Below are 24,024 nucleotides of genomic sequence, written 5' to 3'. Positions count from 1 at the left end.
CTTAAATACAGATCTTTGTTATATTCCCATGATTTCTCAACTATCTCTCGTAAAGCGAAAATCTGATCCTGATAGCCTCTATTTGGCCTGAATTCAGCTTGTTCTTCACAAAGCTTCTTTCACAATCCTTCTCGACCACTTCTCAAGTATACTTGCATAAATCTTACCAGAAACATTCAGTAGGAAATACCCCTATAATTCTCCCATTCAGTTTTATTTCCCTTTTTATATGGGAAGTATGAGAGCTCTACTCCAATCATCTGAAATTTGTCCATCCTGAACTAGGCAGTGCAGCCACTGTAAGACTTATATACTTCCATACTTGAGCATTTCTGGCCAAATATTATCTACTCCAGCTGCCTTTCCACATTTCAGGTTTTTTCTACTTCAAATATGGATATGTATTACTGATTGCATGCCTGGTCATTGTTTTTTTACCACTGGGCTGACACTGATTGTTTCATTTAGCAATTTTTCGAAGTAATTACTCCATACTTCAAGGATACCCTTTTCTCCAGTTTTCATGTCGCCTTTATCATCTCTAATTTCTTTTACAGCACTCTTTCCTCCATTTCTGAGCTTCTTCAACAACCTCCAGAATATCTTGTCACCTTCTTGATATTTATTTTCTATTTTCTTGCTAGTCTTCCCATGAGTTTTGTTTAGCTTTCTTAGATTTGTCTCTGTATTCTCTAAGCACACAAGCTGAGTTATTTGCCAGGAACTTTTAGTATGCTTTCTTCTTTTCCTTCACTTCCTCATTACTTGCATGTGTCCACCATGATATTCTGAATTTCCTATCCTTGCAGGATAGAAATTAGATCCCCAACAAGGACCAATTTTATTTTTCATTGTGCTTTCTCTAAAGCCTCAAAAAATTCCTCCACTTCTACCTTAGTAGAACCTTCTGTAGGACCATAGGCACAAATAAGTCTCATTATCCAGTTCCCCATTCTGATATTTGTCCACATCACTCTCCTGGATATTGCTTACCATTCAAGATTAGCCTCATATTTTGTGTTCAGTACTATAGCTATACCTTCTTTTCTCTGATTGTCATTGTCTGAATATAACATTTTGTATTTATTGCTCAGAAAAATCTCAAGATTTTTTTTTTTTTGTTTCAGTCACCTGTATTATGTTGATCTGGTACTTATCAAATTCTTCAGCTAGTTCCATTTCTTTGTCATTCAGGCTTATGTTGATAGTACTGATCTTGAACTCTGATGTTGAGTTGGGATGTGTTTTAGAATTTGTTCCAGTAGTTGACTTTTCACTGTTTGCCCTGACGAAAACAACAGAGCCTTGTTTAACCAGGCGATGCCCCAGCTACCATGAAATTCTGTCATGTTGTACCATCATTTTATATTGTTGTTTAAGTCAATAAGAATATAATTCGGTTGGCTAAATTGCCAGCCCATCCTCATTCTTTCAGTATCCAGGTGACAGGTTGCACCATGAGGAGGTGAGAATTGGACATTAGGTCAGAAGCAGTGGTCGGTTCTGTGCATTCCTTTTGTTAGATCCTGAATGGAGAGCTTTACAAGTAAATTCTTTATTCAGGATTTAACATGATAACTACTACTAATTAAGGAGATATCTGCACATCAGCTAATAATTATGAAGTATTATTTTATGTTATGTAATAATGTGTAGTCCATGTGTGCCATATAGTGAGAGTTATTGTTAGGTTATTTGTAATTCCCAAGTAAGCTGTCTAGTACATTGCGAAATTCAGAGAAAAATTATAAGTAGTAATCCGGAATAATTGCATATAATCTGTACGAGTCGAGCGTGGCGATGGAGGCTATACCTACGCAGAAAAATGACGTCAGAGTGGCTACCTAGAATAATGTAACCTGACAGGTTAGGGAGAGTGTAGGATCACCCAAGGGGCATGAACGATGGGGTTTGTGGGTGAAAACCACATCGAATAGAGGGCGCCCGAATAGGGTGAATAAAAGACGAAGCACACCATTTTAGGGGGCTTCTTTTTGACCTTTTGATCTTCAGTTGCTGGATTCGAGTTTAAGGGAGAGTTGGTCGGAGGATTCGTGAGAGAGCGGTGGGCCGACTACGGTAATGATGGATGGCAGGTTCTTTTCTTGAGAATGCTTGAAGATTTTCAAGCAGAGCTGATTGCAATACGACGGCCTATGTGGAATTGAGCCTTAGCAGAATGTCCAATTGGAGAAAGTTTCCTGCGGAGCAGTAGACAGCACGCAACAGTCGGAAACGATTAGAAGAAAAAGCGTAGTACATCGCCAGGCACAAAGACGGCCGAAGAATAGGCAGTAAGGTAATCCAGACCTACATGAGATGGTGGCATGAAATCTGAAAAGATCCAGTAATGTAAGAGTTTTTCGTTCTGTGTTAAAGTTCGTTTAGAAGAACAAGAAATTTGTGTGCATTGTAACTAAAGGACACTAGTAGAGAACTTTTAGTGAGAATTTGACTGAATTAATTAAGCCCTTGTGGAACAAAGAAGAGTTGTTAATAGGCAGTAATTTGTGAATGGCTAGGCTTGCTTAAATGAAATTTAGAATTAAGATAATTATTGATAGAGTATTAATGAAAGTGTTCAATGCGTGTTCTGTGAATAACTTGTGAAAGGAATTATATAGTAGTAGTATTATGCTTAAACCTAATCTTATCCTTTCATAATTGAAGGATTTAACTTACTCAGATTCATTGTAATTTAGTATAACCCTTAACTTAGAGTGAATTTTGATCCATTGAGTATTTAAACTTACATAACTGTAAATGTTTTATGTTTTTCCAATAAACATGTTTTGTACCTTATACCTGAGTTTATGCCTGATTACGAATTCAAACCACTTTGGCGGGAAGGAATTTAGATATAATTGCTTAAGTGAGATTCGGTCTACAACTGCTAACTGAATCTGCACAGCGCTAGCATGAGATAAAATATTGTATGTATCCTTTTGAATTTTGAATTATTTCCCTGAACAAGAGTCTCTTCTGTTATAGGATATTGGCTGGCGCAGCAAAATATAAATTTTGCCAATATCCGAAGAGGAAATAAATCTGAATTAATATTTTAGGGGCACGACAGTAGATTAGAAGGAGAGTTATTATAGAGGTAGAACGAAATATAATATAGAGAAAGCAGCGACGTAACAATAGAGTTTGCTGGTAGGATTTTGATTGTATAAGGTTTTAAGTAAGCAAAAGGATAGATTCAAGAAACAGTAAATTAATGTATGGTAAGATTAAAGAGATGATTTAACAATAGAAATTACTATTTAACACTTTAAAGGCTATGCAGAGATCTCCTTTCAATTATATAGCTTTGTCCTTAAGCACCCCAAGAAATATTTCTTATGATTTTGAAACATTTTTCAGTGCAAGTGGTTTGATTGAAATCTAATCAGCTAAGTGGTAAACAAATTTAATAAGTGCTTGCATTTCACAAAAGAATCATAATATATACGAGGTGCTACCCAAAGGTTCAGGAAATTTGAATATTAAAAAAAAAGAAAACCTTAACTCTTAGTTTATCCTTCCTCCTTCAAAGCAACACCTCCTTGGGTATGTGTAGTGATCCCAGCAGTTTTTCCATGATTCCATGCAAGTCCCTGAAAGTCCTCAGGTGTGACTGTTGAGCATCTCCTGTGATTCTGTCTTGATCTCTCCAATTGCGTCAAAATGACACCCATTCACCTTTTTAGGTGAATGACGTGCTTTCGGAAGCCAGGAACTGTCAAATGTGTGGATGGATGCACTGAACAATCTTGTACACCAGTCCTATGATCTCATAAACATCATGGATAGTTTGATGCACTTTTGCAATGTTTTCTGGTGTTGTGCTTGTCGACGGTCATCCAGAATGCTCATCATCATCGACAGACATTTATCCATCCTTGAAGCATTTGTGCCAAAAAGTTTTGCCTTATCTCATAGCATTATCACTTAATTAAGCATTCGGTGGGTTTTTGCAGCAGCTTTTGAGGTTGAAACAAAATTTGACGCAGCTTCTTTGCTCCTTAAAATCCTCCATTTCTGCTGAAGAAAAAAATCACTAAAAGATTTTACAAAATCTTTTAGTGATTTTGTAAATTACATGGTCTTTCAACTTGCCATCTGTTGGCAAACTGATTCAGCAAGGGTGCTGCTCATCCCTAATAGCAGCAGAAGGCTGTATTACAACCAGTTTATGTATGTATTCAAATTCCCTGAAGTTTTGGTTAGCACCTCATATAATTGGAATTATTGCATTTAAAAAAAAAAAAAAAAAAAAAGCTCCAAGAAGTTTCGTTATACTTTTAAAAGTTTTAGATTTCTGTAATTTGCATTTCAGATGCCCCAAGAATTAAGGTCATCACATCCTGGGATGGCAATACATGTTGCTGCACAGATAGCTGTATTGAAAACTGGGGTTACTGTGGAAGAAGTTTTGGTTGCTTCCCGGAAGAATACACAACATATTTATGGGATTTGATTATATGCAATGAATAGAATTATTAATGTTGTATACAAAGGCATACTTGTCCCAAAATTTTATTATACACAAGAGGAATGTTAGAATATTATAACTGCTAAAAAAATGTACATTTTTATCATTATTTTTTTAAATAAAAGCTTGGTTTATGGATAGGGAAGCATTAATCCAGAACATAAGATTTTAAAATGATAAATTATATGTTCTTTTATAGAGAGAAGAGTTATTTTAATTTATTTATGTGTGTGTGTGTGTGTGTAATAAACTGTATAGCAATAATTTTCAGTATCAATCCAGTCGTAGCAGTTAGAAACAGACTTCAATCTTTAACAAAAATTGTACTTTCATTTTAATAAAATGAAATTACTATTAAATCGAATATTTTTAAAGAGAACAGTTATATTCGTTGTTATGTTTCAGTGCAATGTTTATTTCATAAACAATTTTCAGTTTTATATGCATAAGTAAACACAATCCATGTTTCCTTACTCTGTTAGGCTCTCTGGCTGCTGCAGTCAAATAACTTTGGCTTCATATAAATTAATGTTATGAGAGTTACTATATCTATATGATCTGTTTTATGTCAGTATCTTGTATTCTCTGGTGAGTTTCATTTGGAGGAGGAATCCTGTATGAGACTGGCTAACTAACCCTCAATTGTGAAAAGCCAATATAAAGATTCCTTTCAGAACCTAGATGGTTATTAACCCACACCTTTCCAAACAAAGCAGTTGTCATTAACATCTCATATGATTATTTTCAGATTTGTGCTATGTAACTTCAGAAGTTGTACAGGATAGTATGAATGTACTCCAGTACATAATATATTATGACTAGTTTCATATGAGGAATTCTCCTCCAAATTAATCTCCAGGGTATGTTTCCTGCCATCACACCTGTTTTGTTTAAGTGACATACTGCCTTAGATTTGCTCTGTTCACACATGCTTGAAAGTGTCACATGTTCACGACTGAGCAATAATGTATTAACTGGAAATTTATTCACCACACATTGGCCACAGGATGTGGTGAGAGAATGCAGATCTCTCCCCACTTAGTTTGCTATTTGCATATTGGCACATCTGATGCATTCTTCAATTGTTGCCAAATGTGTGTTGAGGAGGGACAGGGATGTATTTATTTCAGGATATATTAGGAAATAATTAAGAAGAATGCTATATTTGAATTACTAAAAGATGTTAATATGTGATCCAACATTAATGAGCAAAAGAGAATCGCAAATATAAAGGTGAGAAAGAACAGATGTAGATTGGCAAATGAATTATTACTAATTTAAAATTATTATTATATTTGTGTGGCCAATAAGTTGCTGGGGTGGAGCAAATAACATGTGCACCTATGAACTCTAGACATACATGTTTACAAAATATAAATAACTAGCCAATAATAAACAGCAGTTGTATCACAGTTGGTAGCTCAGCAAATAACTATAGGTAGATTATCCAATGAAGTAATGTTGATCTGGTGCATTAAAGGACAGCGGAATAAGTGTGGGCTGATGGAGCAGCATATCATCTTGTACAATTTGTTGTGCTTGCTATTTCTATTTATATATTGCTTTGTTTTCTAATAATTTTCATTTATTTATAGTAACTTATGCATAAACGATTTCTGATCGTTATCGGAACCTCTGTAGCTTAGTCAGTATAGACAAAGCCCTTTGGTTGGAAAGACCTGGGTTCGATTCCTGTCAGTGCCATGAGGAACTTTTATCTGGTCTCTTTCGACTCAAGGTGAGTTAATTGGCCATCTTATGGAGGTGGAGGGTTTTTCTCCTGGTAACTCTGGTTTTTCATCCCTCAAGACACATCGCTACAGTCATAAAAATATACTACAGAAGGAAATGGGAAACCACTTTGCTCATAATCGTCTCCCTAGTATGGTAGCATATAGCTACCCCCCCACTAACCATATGGCTGAGGGAATACGATTGAATTGGAATTATCCAAAAACGCGTGAATTATACCTTGATTCCCCTCCCCCCCTCTTTTTTTTTTTGGGGGGGGGGCTTTTCTGTTTTATCGATAATAGATATCCAACATGGGCAAGTATTTGTTCTTTGATATAGCTACCCCCCCACTAACCATATGGCTGAGGGAATACGATTGAATTGGAATTATCCAAAAACGCGTGAATTATACCTTGATTCCCCTCCCCCCTCTTTTTTTGGGGGGGGGGGGGCTTTTCTGTTTTATCGATAATAGATATCCAACATGGGCAAGTATTTGTTCTTTGATGAAGATCAACAGATGCAGTCCTCCATAGAAGAACTAATTTTTATTTACGAATAGATGAATACTTATTTTCAGTACATCTAACAGATGCTGTACTGCAGACTCAAGAAAAATAAGTAGTATTATTGTATCACTAAATACAGTGCAAAGACATGTATTATATTTAGTGACAGCTGGAACAAAGATGACCTTACATAATAAAAAAAACAGATCACTTCCACAGACACTACTGTATACATGCAAGCAGAACAGTCATATTGTAGCAACAAACACAGTATCTAACATTTGTCCTAACATCCTCTTTCAAAATTTTCTGTTATAAAAAATACATGGCAATGCCTGTTTATAATGCTGAAAGCAAATAAAGATATACATAAAACTTGAAATGAGTTCAAATTGAATTTGTGATTTTCTATATCATTAAGGCTGTTCACAAATGCTAATTTTACAAAATTATACGGAAAAAGTTGAACTGACATGCTCTGTAAATTTTATGAATATGCATCCTCACAATGTGTAAAGGGCATGTATATGGTAAAGTGGGTCAAATTATTTTATCTTCAGTAAAAATCATGTCTAATTTCAGGCCCAATTTATTATTGCATGACACCTCAAAGGAGTCTGAGGACTCATTCAGTGAGGACACTCTACTCTGCTACACACAAGTCTACATCTACTGCCACAATAGTACTTTTTGTCAGTAAATTGCATGTTTTCCTGGCTGATTTTGCCTGTCTGCGAGATGAAACCCTGCTATCTCTGTATGGAATGTAAAGAACTAAGTTGAATATCATATCTCCAATTTCTATATCAGGTTTAATACTAGATTCCTTCATAATGTGATCCATTAATGATGAATAACAGTGAGGGTAGCACATGCCCTTGTATTCCTATGATTTTGCAGTTGTTTGTCTTCAAGTAAAAATTGTATTCTGACAATCCATATTTGGCCTGAATCAAGCTTGTTCTTCTTTCACAATTTTTCTTAACTTCTCAAAATATGCTACCATAAATTTTACTTAGAAAACACTCAAGGAAATTCTTGTATAGTTCTTATATTCAGCTTTATTTTTCTTCTATACATGGAAAATAGAAGAAAACTACAAGAGCTCTATTTCAGTTAACTGGAATTCAACCTTCTAATCAAGTCTTGAATAATGCAGTGTAGTGGGCTGGCCTTCTAGATTATGTATCATAAGTGTTTATCCTTATGGTATCCTGATTATTGATCAAATTTTCTTTCTTGGGCTGGTATTTACCTCTACATTTTACTGATAGTCATATCTATTGTTTCTTTAACCTCCAAAAATCTTGGTGTCCTTTTCTCTTCATATTGCTGTTAACCTGCATAGTTACGAATTCTGTAAATCCCAAATCTATTGAACTTTAGGCTGTTCTCATATTTGGAATAGTGCACACCAAAGACTTCTCTTAAAAATTCTTGTTTAGAAGAGGGCTAATCAATGATCCCACCACCTCGCAGATTAAAAAATAATGTATGAGCATGCTGACAAAGGAGAGCCCTCTTGCCCTAGCAAATTACTACCTTGGGCATATAAAACTCATTTGCCTCCATATAACTTCAACCAGCCAACATTCTGGGGGGTACACTGTGTGATGTTTTCACTGTATTGTCACACCCTGAAACTGCTCTAACTTCACGATCAAATTCACTATGGAGAAAGAAAAATCCATAAATAGGAATTTTCTCTCCACCTTCTTCTCTCATTCTCTATCTAGTGTATTGTACCCTTAGCTTACAGGCTGATGTATTACAAAGACTGCACATCATCTGTGTCAAAATGCTTTTTAATAGAGCATGTTGTCTGCTTCAACTTCTATGGCTTTAAACTAGAATTTGACATTATCCAAAGAATTATGTAGCAGAATGGCTTCATCTTAAAGAAGATCCAACACAATACATGTGCCTGTACCAATTTCAAACATAACTTGGTTTCTACTTTCTTCCTATCAGGTAACTCTCCTCCATATTACCCTACACCAAGAATAAATAGATACCTCTTTCCCAGGTTGTGATTGTCTTTTTTTTACAGGCTAATTGGTTCAAAAGATATATTTCGGTGATTACACCACATTTTTTATTATTTAGTTATACAAAATACTGAAATAATAGTTCCTGACAAGTTTCGTAAATCGTAGGTTTACATCTTCAGGGGGTAAATAGTATAACTTAAAGTTGAAACAGGAGAATTAATAAATACAAATCATAACTGTCTGGTTATACATAAACTCAAATAACAGAACGCAGATATAAAACGTTATCGACGTTGAACAATACTGGACGATGTCACGTGTTCTTGTTCTAATTCATACAGTCCGAGCTCAGATTGAGGTAGATTTTTTATTAGAGCTGACCACACTTGATGGAGAATTAAACCTTGATTTTTATTGCATTGGGTTGGTTTTTTTATCATATTAGAAGCTCCTTAAATTTTCTTATATAACTGTTGTTTTCTGTGTATGACATCGTCGTTTTTTGCCAGAGTACATCTGTCCAGTGGAAGTGGTATGGAAAGCAAGACCCATTTTTTGTTCTCTTTTGTATTGTACGTCTTTTTCCAGCCATACGTATTTCTCCAGATCTTCCTGTCTGTCTTACATAGCAAATCCCGCAAGAGCAATGGATTTTGTAGACTCCTGGTTTTTTAAGAGGATGATGAGGTGGCTTTGGTGGATGTAGGAATCTTGAGATTTTTTCCATAGGAAGGAAGGCTACTTTTATGTTGTGTTTGTTTATTAATTTGGCTAGCTTATCTGTAACATTTTTGATATAAGGAAGGGAGATTGTGGCATTTTAATGATTCTCTTGATACATATATTCTTGGTATCAAAGGATGTTTTGATTGCAAGTATTTTTTAAGTTCTTCCACCCAGAGAGGCACATTTTTTATTAGATCATTTGGTTTTTTTTTGTGCATATACCAAGTCGGGTCTCTGTCTAAGGGTTTGTAGGTGTTTGTTGAATTAGCATTAATTAGTAATAACACTTTTTCTCTTCATAACGAACTGGCCACATCTCTTCCATCCTACCTATGGAACAACATCGACAGTGTTACATTCAACAAAGCAATAGCAATCTCAGAACAGAAGAAACATTCATAAGTTCAACTTACTCCTTCAGAAGAAGGAAATACACAAAAAACAACTAGATCATTCAAAAGTAGTTATTAACCTTTCTTCGAGAGTCCTAACAAAAGAAGAGAATAACCTTTTACATAAGGGTTTTAACTTCGCCTTAACCCCACATTTCCTACCAAAAATTGATATCGTAGCACAAATAGAAAAAGGAATTAGAAATCTAACAGACAACACGACAGATCTTATCCGTACAGAAAGTACAGCTTTACTATTAAAAAGCAGATTACCTCATAGGAATCTACCTTACAATGAATACGCTTGACTTAAAAAGTTAAAGGATGATAAAAATATTGTCATAATCAAAGCAGATAAAGGCAACGCAACTGTGGTTTTAAATGCTACAGAATGTGATAACAAAATGAAAAGTCTCCTTGAAGATACAACCCCTTAGACAGAGACCCAACTTGGCATACACAAAAAAACAAATGATTAATAAAAAAAAAAGTGCCTCTCTGGACGGAAGAACTTAAAAAATACTTACAATCAAAACATCCTGTGATACCAAGAATATATGGTGTTCCAAAGATCCATAAGACAGATATACCTTTAAGACCAATAGTAGATGGAAGAGATTCACCGACTTCCAACTTGGCGAAATACCTCACCAACATGATCTCACAACATATATATAGGAAAAACATCTTCCTTCATAAAAAAATAGTAAACATTTCATAGAAAAAGTGAAAGATACACATATTGGTCCAATAGACATCTTAGCAAGTCTAGACATTATCAGCTTGTTTACAAACGTCCTGAGACAAGAAATTTTGAATCTCCTAGAAGACCTCTTCCCTCCGGACATCTTAAATCTTTTTAAACATTGTATAAACAACACTGGGAACAAAAAGAAGGATTGGCCATGGGTTCATCATTATCACCGGTATTAGCAAACCTATTTATGGAAAAAATTGAAAACAATGCTCTTAAGAATTACCATAAAAAACCAAAAATATGGCTATGCTATGTGGACGATATTTTCATCATATTCAATGGAACAGATGAACTTATCAATTTCAAAGATTATCTCAACAATTTGCACAACACCATAAAATTCACTTTAGAACAAGAAGAAAATAAACTTCCTTTTCTGGATATTCTATTAGAAGTTAATGAAGAAAGTAAACTCTCCTTCTCAGTATATAGGAAGCCAACAAACACTGGAAGATTTCTAAATGCAACCTCACACCACCATCCTTCACAAAAAAAAATAAGCTTAATTCAAACTCTTCGAGACAGAGCATACAATATCTCCAGCACATAAGAAAGATGTAACGAAGAACTATGCTAACTAACAACACAATAAAACAGGATTACACGCAATCTCGCTTCCTTATATCAAAAATGTTACAGATAAGCTAGCCAAATTAATGAACAAACGCAACATAAAAGTAGTCTTCCTTCCTATGGAAAAAATCTCAAGATTCCTGCATCCACCAAAACCACCTCATCATCCTCTTAAAAAACCAGAAGTCTACAAAATCCATTGCTCTTTTGGGATTTGCTATGTAGGACAGACAGGAAGATCTGGAGAAATACGCATGGCTGAACACCAAAAAGACGTACAATACAAAAGAGAACAAAAAACAGGTCTTGCTTTCCATACCACTTCCATTGGACACGATGTACTCTGGCAAAAAAACGACGATGTCATACAAAGAAAACAACAGTTATATAAGAAAATTTAAGGAAGCTTCTAATATGATAAAAAAAAAAAACCAACCTAATGCCATAAAAATCAAGGTTTAATTCTCCAAGTGTGGTCAGCTCTAATAAAAAAAATCTACCTCAATCTGAGCTCGGACTGTATGAACGAGAACAAGAACACGTGACATCATCCAGTATTGTTCAATGTCAATAACGTTTTATATCAGCATTCTGTTATGATTTGTATTTATTAATTCTCTTGTTTAAACTTTAAGTTATACTATTTACCCCCTGAAGATGTAAATCCTACAATTTACGAAACTTGTCGGGAACTATTATTTCAGTGTGGTGTAATCACCGAAATATATCTATTGTCTTTTCTGTCATACTTTGGAAAACCAAGACACATCCCTTTAAGAAAAGGCTGCAAGAACATGTCCTACATCTCTTCTATTGAAAAAGTTTGATCTGACACCACAGACTACAGAATCTTTTGGTCAAAGACCCATCTTTTACATTCCATTTTTGAGTGCTTACATGACTTGTTTCCTTTCCCCAAATTTTGGGAAAGTTAGATCCTTATTAAGTGTAAACAACATTTTTTTAATTTTTAATCATATCTATCAACCTTATATCTACTGCACTGTACCACTCTATCATGCAGCTCTTCTCTCTTGAAATTCACTGCTATTCTTTTTAAAATATCAGTTATGCTGAAGAATGATTTCTAATTTTCAGATTGGAACTTCTTTTTTTTTATGATTCTGACTCATGCATGTGAGTTGGCTAAGGATCCCCACCTTCAAAGCAAGTTTACAGTAGGGCGTAAACTTGCTACCCTTATCCATTCCACCAAAGACCAGCTCCTTCCTCTCTCAATGCCTGGAGTATATATAGAGTACTTTGTGCCTGTAAACTGGCTTACTTCAGACAGACAGGCATGTCAGCATCCATCTGGTTAGAAGAATGCAGATCTTACATCCGCAATCACGATTATGATCAATCTGGCCTTGCAGACCAGATTGATCATTGTTTTGGATATTACCCACAAGATCTCCTGGAAAAAAACGACCATGCTCCACCATAATAAATTCAAAAGAGAAAAACTGTTTTTTGAATCTGCATCGGCACTCAAGAATCAACCTAATTTAAACAAATACGGTTGCATTAAACTTCCCAAAATTTGGGAAACATTAATTATTAGAGATCCCTCTTTACATCCTAGGCTACCTGCAAATGTCCATAGAGGGTGTACCACCTAGAGAGGACTTTAGTTTCACTCACTACTGTATTGCTACATTACAAAAAGTTTTTTTGTAATACCTGAAGATGTCTCTGTGACAGACGAAATATTGGAAGTATTAAAATTATTTTTAATCCTTTTTTTCAGTGCTGATAATTATTCCATTAAACTTCCAACATGAATTCTGCACAGCACTTAAGCCTTAACACACGTAGACTTTAGGCTGGTGTGTGAATTGTAATAATTATTATTACAGTTTTTTGCCAAAACTCAAGAAGTATGAAAGGAAAGGTTGTCAAAAGAGGTGTGTTTTGATAAAACACAGGTTTAAGTAGAAAATAAAACAGTAATTATTACTGATTTGAAGAAACTATACCTATTTGTATATAATAAATTTTTAAAAATGCAGTTTCATTTCTCACCACTTAATCTTTTTGTTCCTTGTTAATGTAGCCTGCAAGCTTTTTTTTTTTTTTTGTTGTCTGTGTACTGAAAGATAGCTTACCTTTAATTTATGTTATTCAAATAATCCTGCACAGGGCTTGATGAATTTTGCAAAAAAATAAATATCATATTGAAAAGAAGAATTAAAGCTGAGAAGCTTTGAGGAAAAACAGTAGATTCAACAATACACATATTATTAAAGAAAAAAGTGAAAGAGTTTGAAAATAGGAACCAATAAATACTTGGAATTTTGGAAAGATTGAGAATTTCTGAACTGCAGATGCTAGTAAACAGGAGTGATACAATAGAGACATATGAACTTCTGAAAGGGTCATACAGGATTGCAATAGGTAGAATTTTTAATTTTTTTAGGGTACAATGAGATGGCATCTATGGAAGCTAGATTGAATGCATTCAAGAAAGGGACAAGAGCTATTTTTTTTTCTCTAAAATATGTCCAAGAAACCCACTCCCTCCTTTCATTCTTTTAATATGTCTCAATAAGTGATTAGGAGTGTTTTTACCATGTTTTGGAGAAATTTTATTAAATAAAAAATATTCTATTTCGTCCAGTCTTATAGCTACTCACTGTGGGCGAGCATATTTGTTGACCCCTGATCTTGCATGCATTAGCAGTTAAGACGGAGAATTACTTTTTTTTTTTAATTGCTTTGAAAAAAAAAAAAAAACTGTTGATTACCTTCTAGAAGAAAGATGAAAACAAAAGAAACATGAATGTATTAGATCATGCACTGCATGTACTTTGTATGCTAAATAGAGAAAATATTTGGGAACTGTCAACCTAGATTACAAAAGAACTTGATAAGACATTTATCCCATTAACAGTTGCCTGATGATTTTTAACCTATTTTGTGTAATGCTACGATGTATGTATGAAATTATTTATCATCTTATGTCATATTCAAATGAAGTGAATTTTTTAGCTTAATGCTAAAGCAGTTTAGTGTTCTGATTTATATTTCAAAAAAAGGAAAATTTGAAAAAAAAAAATGTGTTTAAACTTTATTGCCTATGTACAAAGAGTAACTAGACCCAAGTTTGCATAAACTGTTTCAATAGAGAACAGTTTTTTTTTTCTTTTTTCTTTAAATCACACCTGAGCATTACAGCTGTAAGCTGAATTGATATGTCTTGTTTGAAACTGCTCAAATATCAACAAGACAAACACACACATGAATCGCAGTTATACAATTTACAGAATATTTATCCTTTGGAAGGACTTGTCGGTTATAAGGATTCTCAAACTACTGATAACATTCTTCTTGGAATTATTTAAAATATTAAATCTATGCAATAAGTTATAGATTTAAAATCATAATTAAGATATATGGGTAATCTGGAATTCAGTTATTTGAATTTAATTCTGAGAGGGCTATAGAAATTCATGTTAAATGATAGAGAAACACACCAGCTATAAAATATATGTATGACTGAAATTTAATGAATTGACCATGTAAAAATGGTGAGACTTATGAATATGGTTACTTTATATTAGTTGTTTATAACTTTTTTTTGGAATTGTTCTCTAAAATTACATTCAGTGGAACAACTACAATAGCAGTCATTATCAATTCCTGCAACTACCTATATATTTATATTCATACTATAGCCATATTGTTTTATTTTGGTTTTCTTTTTATGTACACTGAAGATGCAGTGATGAAATATTACATGAGCCTTATGCATAGTCAGTTCTATTAGAATTCAGTCAAACACAAATTTACATATATCTTAGGAGGTTATAATATTATCACAATGTTTGAGAACCCCTTGCTTAACATATTTATATACAAATGCATTGATATACCACCACTTTCAAAAAAATCTTAGAGATTAAATACAAAATGCTCACAAAAAATATTGCATCACCTATGAACATATCTTTAAAAAACATATAAGAAATTAAAAATTTTTAAGTGAGGCATCATGTCAACTATACACAGGACTGTGCTGGATCTCATTATCATTTACACTACAGACTATTTACAAAACATCAATTAAAAAGAACAAATTTTTTTTTTGTCAAATTTCAAATAAGTTTTAGGCACATCAAGCAACTGAATTATACAATTAGCAATCAAAGTAAAAAACAAACAGTATAAAACAACACTAGGTATTGAAATTACCAACAATCAGACTTTTAGGCATATAGTTAACTAAACTTGGAATTTTAAAAGGCACAATTGTAATCTTTTACAATCTGATTATCTAAAAATTGTTATAGTACTTAACTCAAAAAATAAATTTTCCAAGGAATAAAAAGGAACTATAGATTTTTTGCAGTTAAAAATATCACTTATGAATTAAATTCTAGTGCTTAAACAGTTCTGGATAGCATAATTTTTTATACTCTTACAAAATCTGAAATTTCATTTGAGCAGAGAATATAAGGACACACCATATAAAAAAAATGTTAAAAATTGCCATCATCTTAATAGAAAACTTTTTATATTTTTCCTATTACTTTTGTAGTCATTTTTGAGTAAGTGTTTAAGGGATTTTGAAACAATGAAATATTTCATTCATATTACTTAAGTTTATGAATTTTATATATATACAGGGTGTTCGGGATAAATTTGACAGTTTCGTAAGGAAAAAGAAAATCTTCTTTGTATCTATTAAATTTAATGAATTGACAAAAAAACATTACAGGCAGAGTTAATTACAATACTATCAACAAGATTTACTCAAAATAACCACCATTGGCATCGATCACAGCTTCAATTCTGCTTCGGAACCTCGAACAAGCTGATGCTACAGTCTCCCTGGGAAGGGCCGCAAAAACTGTTTTAATTTTATCCATTAACTGGGCTTTTGTATTACTGGAAGTGCGATTGGTGTCTTTTTCAACTGCGCCCCATACAAAATAATCCATGGGGTTAAGGTCTGGGGAGTTTGGAGGCCAAACATTTGGACTGGTGAAGTCGTAGAAATTTTCAGACAACCATTTTTGACTTTTCCCAGAGGTGTGGCAAGGGGCCGAATCCTGCTGCCATACATACGGCCTACCATTGGCTACCCTTGTTATCCAGGGCTTGACTACAGTTAGCAACTCCACGAACAAAGCCCGAATTCCAATGCCAGGGTTCTTCAACACCTGTTCCTGCAGATTTGCGAGGAATTCTGCTGTACGAACGCAATCAGATCGTCTGCTAGGGATCTTTCTTCTTGCTACATCCTCGTAGTCACCATTGCAAGTCTCTAGTTCATTCCTGATTGTTTTTACTGTATTCAGGGAGCATTGGGCAGCAGTCGTAATATCCTTATTTTGATGGCGGGCACGAATCATCATGATACAAGTTATTCTCTTCCATGATTCAGGTGGGTTCCAGCTATCCATCCTTTCTGACATCTTGTATATGAATGAAGAAGGGTCCATACTTTAAAATGAAGAGAAGTGTGTGTTAATACATGTAACTTACGGAAAAATATAATTAATTATAAATATGTCAAATTTATCCCGAACACCCTGTATATATATATATTTTTTTTTTTTGGGGGGGGGGGGGGAGACAGGAACTTGCAGGTTGCTTTTACAATAATCAGTTCAAATATACAACTAAATAGCATATAGCATATTTAGTTGCAATAAGCCAAGCTGCAGAGGTATGTCTAATACAAATTAAGAAATGAGTTTGTCAATTATCCTGTTGATTAATTTAAGGTGAATAAACATGGCTCCCCCCCCCCCCCCTTCATGGGGAGAGGGCACACAATGTCCTCCAGCTATTTATTTCACTGTAACAGTAACATACACTACCAGACATCCTAACGTAATATTTAAAATTTGGTGAAAAATATATTTATTTATTAACAATTATATATAATTATGGAACCTGTGAATACAAATATTTTTAATTATGGCTATATTCAATGAACTATAAAAAAAAAAACCACAGAACAGTCTCCCCGCATTTTTCAGCAGAATTTTAATTTAATGTCATCAATTTTGGTTGCACTATAAAAAGTGATCAGCTCTTGTTTGGGATGCCTATTTACATGTATAGGCATTGTACAACAGGGTGCATGGTTGACAGCTTTCCCACAAATGAATTTTATTTCCTTACTAAATGCTTAACTTTAATACTGATAATCAAAAGGATAATGTTCCATGTGACAATCTCCCCCCCCCCCCCCCAGTTCAAAACAAGGTTGTGTAAAAAAGAATGAGCTTAATAAAAATGGACTGCATACATATATCATAACATTGCAATTAAGTGAAAAACACTTAAGTCCAGTTTTCATTCTCAGATATTGTACAATTATGATACAGCGACAGCAACCATTAATATTCCTAAATCAAACTGGTAAAGTAAATTATGTACAAGCTGAAATTCCCCCCTTCTTGAATTTTGGAAAAGTTAATACATGAGCATATATATTTTTAATCTTTATTCCTCTATGCTTAACAATAATTTTCTCTTTTAGTTATGCATCGTTTTTAAACTGAAATTATTGGACTCTTAAAAATCTGCAGATTTTGTGGACGTAAGATATATCCAGCATTTCTTAATAATTATATATACATTGTATCTGCCAGAATAAGTGTGTTTTAGTTTGTTTGTTGCACTATTTTATCATCAGTAATATAATCTACTCTATAATATAAAATGATAAGCCTTTTTTTTGTAACGTTTTTTGTCAAGTTATTTGAAACCTTAGGGCTACCCTGAGTGTCGAGTCATCAGAATTCAAGAACAGGTCTACCAGTCTACCCCCCCCCCCCCCCCCCAAAGTCTTCAAAATTCAAGTCATCACAATTCAAAGAGACCTGACCTACCAGTCCAGAACTCGGGGGAAGGGGGTGCTGTAGGCGTCAGAGCCCCCCCTAGTATAATATATAAAACTATAATGTGTAATATTTTGCACAAAAACATCTAATCTCAACTATTTAAGCAATCACCTATAAATGATGAAATATGTGAAGCATGGATAGTTCATTCTCAATTGTTTTAAGTTTAGCAGCTTATGAAATATTTTATTATTTTTTGTGACCTAAACTTCATGCATTTGTGTTCAGTTCTGTATATTTATCCTAAGGATGTTATCAGCATAAAGATAGCAAAACATGTTTGTATTCGAGTCACATAAAAACATTATTGAGAATTACTAAATATTTTAATAGCAGTGAATTCTAAGTGATTTAGCTAATTTCATATTAGTCACATGTATGAATACTTGCTGTGATATTTGTTAACATGCACTAGGTTCACTATGGACACCCATCAGATGCAGTGATAAAGGATGAGGGTGAGGGAAATAAATATATATATATAAAATAAACCATATTATTCAAGCTTATAAACAATAAACATTCTCACAAATATTTAAGTACTAATATTAAAAAAACAAACTAAATAATGGACAATTTCAAAGAAGTACTTAGAGGAAAGGGTAGATTTTATTTAAATAAATTTTAAAAGACTAAACATCTATAAAGAATGTTTTGAAGTTCATTGAGGTATGGATGTTTGTGAATATTATCTTTCAGTCACGTGAATCTAGCATGAAACTGGAATATCTGTATTAAAATTCATATATCTCACACAACCATCGCTATACTTATTGCAGACTTTAAAAAAGTACTATAAATGATCTCAATAACAGGAATCTCCTAGATTATCTAACCTTCAGCCTGTACTGTACTAGTCTCACGAGTAGGACTATCATAAAAAATTAACTGAAAAATTCAATTACGTTCAAATAAGGATTCAATTTTTTCATTCATTTTTATTTTAAGTCACTAACATGTTTTATTTTGTAAAGGGTGAGGCCACTTTCGCTTTGATGGGAAGCGAGTCTTCATTCTTACCCAATCACTGACAGCTGGCTCAAGGCTATGTGATTTTAATAGGCAGCTGTTTGCTATGAAATGCCATATAACTGATTCCACCTCACTCAGATATACATTGCTTGAAATAGATCTATGGTTGATTTTCTTCTGTTGCAGGATTAAAAACCCCAAGTTTCTGGGGGAACTCAACTTGCTCAAGTCAGAGATGAGGTGGTACCACTTCACAATGATGAGCACAGCCGATACTCTCTACATAAAGTCACGTGATCAAGTGGGCACAGACACCTGCTTGATAAATGAGCTGTTTGTCATCACTGGAAGTGACGTCACAGGTGTGATCGGTGCACTGCCATGCTGAAGACCAGGAATGAACGCACCCCTCATTCGGAATACTAGAAATCATTCCAGAGAAAAAACTGAAAACAAAAAGAAGCAAAGTGAATACTAAAAAAAATGTCAAATACAGTGGAACCTCAGTTGTCAAATGACTCGCATCTCGAACATATTTTCCGAACAGGCAAACTGGCAACCACATGCTCCGTGGGCTAAGTTGTATGGCGAGAGGGCATCAGGTTATGCTGCGGCTTCCAGTCAGTGCAGACACCTGATTTAATTTGCAATACCTTTTCTTGATTTTCTGGTTTTTTTATAAATTATTATTAAATAAGCCAATGAAGAAGGATAGTGATATCAGCAAAGTGAAAAGTTGTTAGAACCATGATAGAAGTGAAAAAAGAAATCGTATCCAAACATGAAAATGGCATTTGTGTTTCGGATCATGCTATACAGTTCAGTATGGTGAAATCAACGATCTGTACAATACTCAAAAATAAAGAGGCAATCAAGGGAGCTCATATATTGCAAAAGGAGTGAACATTTTTACTAAACAAAGATCACAAACGATTGAAGTGGAAAAATTGTTACTGATTTGGATAAACGACAGTTAGCTGGTGATAGTTTTCACAAATTCTGAGGCCGTAATTTGTGAAAAGTGAAGTGATTACATGATAACCTGTTAAAGAATAACCCTGGTACGAGTGGTGATACTGATGTGTTCAAAGTTAGTAGAGAGTGGTTCGAGAAATTTAAGAGGAGAAGTGGCATACATAGTGTGGGGAGGCTGCAAGTTTGAACCAAGAAGCCTGCTGAAAAATATGTGCAAAAATTTAGTGATTATATAAAGGCTGAGGATTTTCTTCCCCAACAAGTGTTCAACTGTGATGCAACCAGCCTGTTTTAGAAAAAATTGCCAAGGAGGACCTACATCACTCAGGAGAAAAAAGCATTGCCAGGACACAAGCCAATGAAGGACAGGCTGACTCTTTTGCTATGTAGAAATAGAAACACAAGTGAGGAACTTCAAGGTCAAGTCATTGCTTGTGTACTACTCAGAGTGTTTAAGAAAAATAATGTGATGAAAGTAACCAGGCAATATTTTATTGAGTATATCCATGAAGTCTTTGCCCCAAGTGATAAATACCTTCAAAAAAAAAAAAAATGTCAATAAAATGCTTCTTGTGATGGAAAATGCTCATGCTCACCCTCCAGGCTTGGAGGACCAGTTGGTGATGGAGTTTGATTTTATCACAATGAAGTTCCTGCCCCACTAACACGACTCCTCTCATCCAGCCCAGGGACCTGCAGATCATTTTGAACTTTAAGAAACTCTACACCAAAGCACCGTCTCAAAGGTGTTTTGAAGTGACCTCTGACAGAGAATTCTGAAAAATCACTTCAACATCCTCCATTGCTTAAGTATCCTTGACAAAGCCTGGGTGCAAGTGACTTACAGGTGTTGAATCTTGAATGGAAAATTTAAAATTTTTAATTATTTATTTAGGATTCAACAAGAATTAAAAAACAATTAAGAGATACTTGAGCTTTAGTATAGAAACTGATTGTGAAAAGAATATATAGAATGAATAATTTATGTAAAGATACAAAACATGAATCATATGGTCTATGTGAAACATAATCTAAGGTTCAAGGTGCTTGTGCGAGCTTTACGCCTGCAGCAGTGTAAATTATCTAAAAGTAGCTCACACTCAAATTCGCAGAAGACAGAAACCTAAGGAGACGTGGTGATCCGGATGGACTAGCAGGAAGATTCATAAGAGAAAAGAGGATGCTAAAGGTGCGAAATAAAAAGGGTTTGTCCCCCCCCCATGTAGAAGGCTTTTTGAGCAGCGTTTTTTCGCCCTTGCTCGTGTCTTGACCATTTAGTTATTGACCTGCTCTTCTCGGACGAGCGGTTCTATCTTGCCTCGTGATGGATCCAGGATAGCACCATAGATGTTCAATATTGGCAGCCGTAGTTCCCGTATACATGACTGCTGAGACAACAATGTGGAATGGGGCAACAGAACCAGACCAGCATGGACAGATCACCAGTCGTGCTGAAGGGGCAGGCGAGACGAACACCATGTATGACCTCGTGCGTAAAAGTAATTCTACAATGTTCCAGACCCAGTTTCAAGGAAGGAAAACCTTGCACTGTATGCAGAATGTGGACTATCTTGGTAATGTTTTATTCACCTTTATGCTAAAAGAGAAGCATGCTGTGAGATAAGTGTGAATTGCAGTTACGTATTAAGTGTGAACGGACATTCTAGTAAGGAACTTTAGGTGATTAGTGTTAACTGCAAAGGTTTAGCTCTATTGGTAACTTTGTCTCAGATTGTGAATTAGGTAGAGTGTGATAATCATGATTTGTAACCTTTAACATAGCTTGAGAGGATAAATTGGGAAGATTAGAATTTTGATAAATGTACCGTGTACAGTCAAATGAGTGGAATCTTTAAGGGAGCTTATGTTAGATTTCCAATTAAGTTCTAAATATCAATAATAGCTCCTCACCTGAGTATGACTTTAATCTAATAGTGAGAATGAATGTAACTATGTACAATTTAGTGATCTTAATAAAATGTTCTTTATGTTTTAACCTGAAAATAGCCTGTGCCTGAATTCAACTCATCACTCATAAAATTCGGAACCTAATGCAGAGTACATTTGAATATATAGGCCACAATTGCAAGCATCATTGAATATAATTAGTTTAGATAATTAGGTGCTGAAGGATAAGCATAAGGATAATCACCTCTGTATAATTTCTGAGAGAAGTTCCCTGGTTACGGATTCCTCCTAAGGATATTGACTGGCGCAGCGGAACAAACAAATTTACCAGTATCTGACGGGGAAACAACTCCAGACAGTAATTACAAAGGATTTGGCTCCAACAAGGAGATAGGCCCTTTGTCCGAAAGTTCAATACACATGGTTACTCAGTATTCGGCCAAGTAGATAGATAGTCTTCTGAGTCTAGCACCATAGCTTGCGTTAAGATAGGATTTTCAGGGTAGTCGGTCTAATTAAGAATTAAAGCATATCGATTAACACAAGGACGAGATAATTAAAATGTATTAATAGATAAATAAAAAGAAATACAATAAGAAACCAAACAATATAACAAAGGACAATGAATTTGGCCTTGATAGCAGACAGAGACTCTGAGGCTGAGTATGTTGCCGTTGTCGATGATATTGTGTCTCTGGGCAAAAGCATGGGCATGGAAATTGACAATGCTGATGTGGAGGACCACAGGAATGAGCTCACCACGTAAAAACTGGAACACTGTTGTGTCCTGAAAAGGCTAAGAAATGTTTATTGTAAAATATTCAGGTCACAACTTTAATACAACTTAGGCAGAGAATATGGAACGTTGGCAACAGAATAAGTGTAAGCTGTTTGTAAATGCAAATCAATTAAAAATTTAGGAATAGTATAAAATTGTATAAAGAGCTGTTAAAAATAATCTGTATTAAGTGAGGGCCAGATGTAGAGATCAATGTAAGCTGGCAAATCCACTTAAGAACCCCGTCTCTTGTACTAAAATAACTATGCCTGTGAGTCAGGGTTCAAGGGTCACCTTTGCTGTCCTGTATTATGCATAAGAATCCCTTCTTATGCATAATAAGGGAAAGAAGTACTGGAAAGAAAAACCAAAGCGCCTTCCAGGAAGAGAAATCAGGTACACGTGCAACTAAATAGGAGCTAAGGAGATTGAGGTAAACACATGTGACTGCATTGGCGCGCATCGCGAAGATCGAGAAATACCGAGGAGAAAATTAAACAAAAAGGCCATGCAAGCACCATTCCCGGCTTTTTTTCTTGGATTCCTGGTTCCAGATCTTGCAGACAGTGGTCGAGTTCGCCGTCGGAGAAGTTCTTGGCTAGTCGTGGAAGGCATTTAGTTCATCTGTCGCAGTGTTGGGAATGGGCCAAGCTATATCCTTGGATTAGGATAGCTGTGCGTTGTCGTGCGACGGAGGGAACCAAATGGATGCCGTCTGGTCAAGGCGACGTTACCGTGCCACCTCCAATCTTTCTCACTGAGATTTCACTCGTACAGTCCAACTGGAGATGTCCTCATAGGAAACTAAAACAGAAGGCCTTGATGACCAGACAAGGCAGGAAGCAGGTCAAAGAAATTTAGATCAGATAGCTGGAAATAGGAATTCAAAAGTCTACGGTAAGGTAGACTTTTGAATTCCTATTTCCAGCTATAGAAGAGTGTGATCCCTAAGAAAGTATTTTGTAATGGACTAAAATTTAGGAACTGTAAGAATAGCCTATGACTTAGTACGGGCCAAGATTGTGTTAAAATTTGTTTGCCTACAAGGCCGAGAATATCTCTGAACGAGCTAAACTTAATGTATGGAGTGTGTTATTGTGTTAATTTATGACCACGTGTATTAGGATGGTATGATATTAGCCTATTGATTTATGCTGATGATGCTTGTAATAGTGGTCAATGCAAGTCTGTATGTGTGTCTAGTGTATTGAAATTTGAGCCCTTGATTTACCTTCCTTATAATATGTCTATAATGTATATTTGCATAATTCCTCAAGCTTATTAAAATGTTTCATTCAAGTACCTGCCTGATCTGCATTTGTCTTATGAATTCAAAACAACCGCTCATAAAATATTAACGAACTAAGCGGGT

The 24,024-nt window shown here is 34.9% G+C and overlaps 2 protein-coding genes across 3 annotated transcripts in view; one reads left to right on the top strand and one right to left on the bottom strand.

Annotated features, from left to right (window-relative positions):
• Positions 1-4,615, top strand: part of LOC150106514 (3'-5' RNA nuclease TATDN2-like) — a 147,532-nt gene extending 142,917 nt beyond the window's left edge. For both annotated transcript variants that reach the window (XM_090393170.1, XM_090393171.1), the window contains exon 6: positions 4,322-4,615. In XM_090393170.1, the coding sequence (XP_090249296.1) occupies positions 4,322-4,462 (141 nt within the window). In that variant the 3' untranslated portion in view covers positions 4,463-4,615. The remainder of the gene's footprint in view (positions 1-4,321) is intronic.
• Positions 1-24,024, bottom strand: part of LOC150106513 (cyclin-dependent kinase 17-like) — a 363,340-nt gene that overhangs the window by 9,746 nt on the left and 329,570 nt on the right. The gene's annotated exons all lie outside the window — the stretch shown is intronic.

This window comes from Typopeltis vanoorti, chromosome 5, assembly GCF_054136105.1.
Source record: "Typopeltis vanoorti isolate ZY-2024b chromosome 5, IOZ_Tvanoo_1.0, whole genome shotgun sequence".
Taxonomy (NCBI): domain Eukaryota; kingdom Metazoa; phylum Arthropoda; class Arachnida; order Uropygi; family Thelyphonidae; genus Typopeltis; species Typopeltis vanoorti.
The sequence above is the reverse complement of the archived record's forward strand: the minus strand, read 5'-3'. Positions and strand labels throughout refer to the sequence as shown.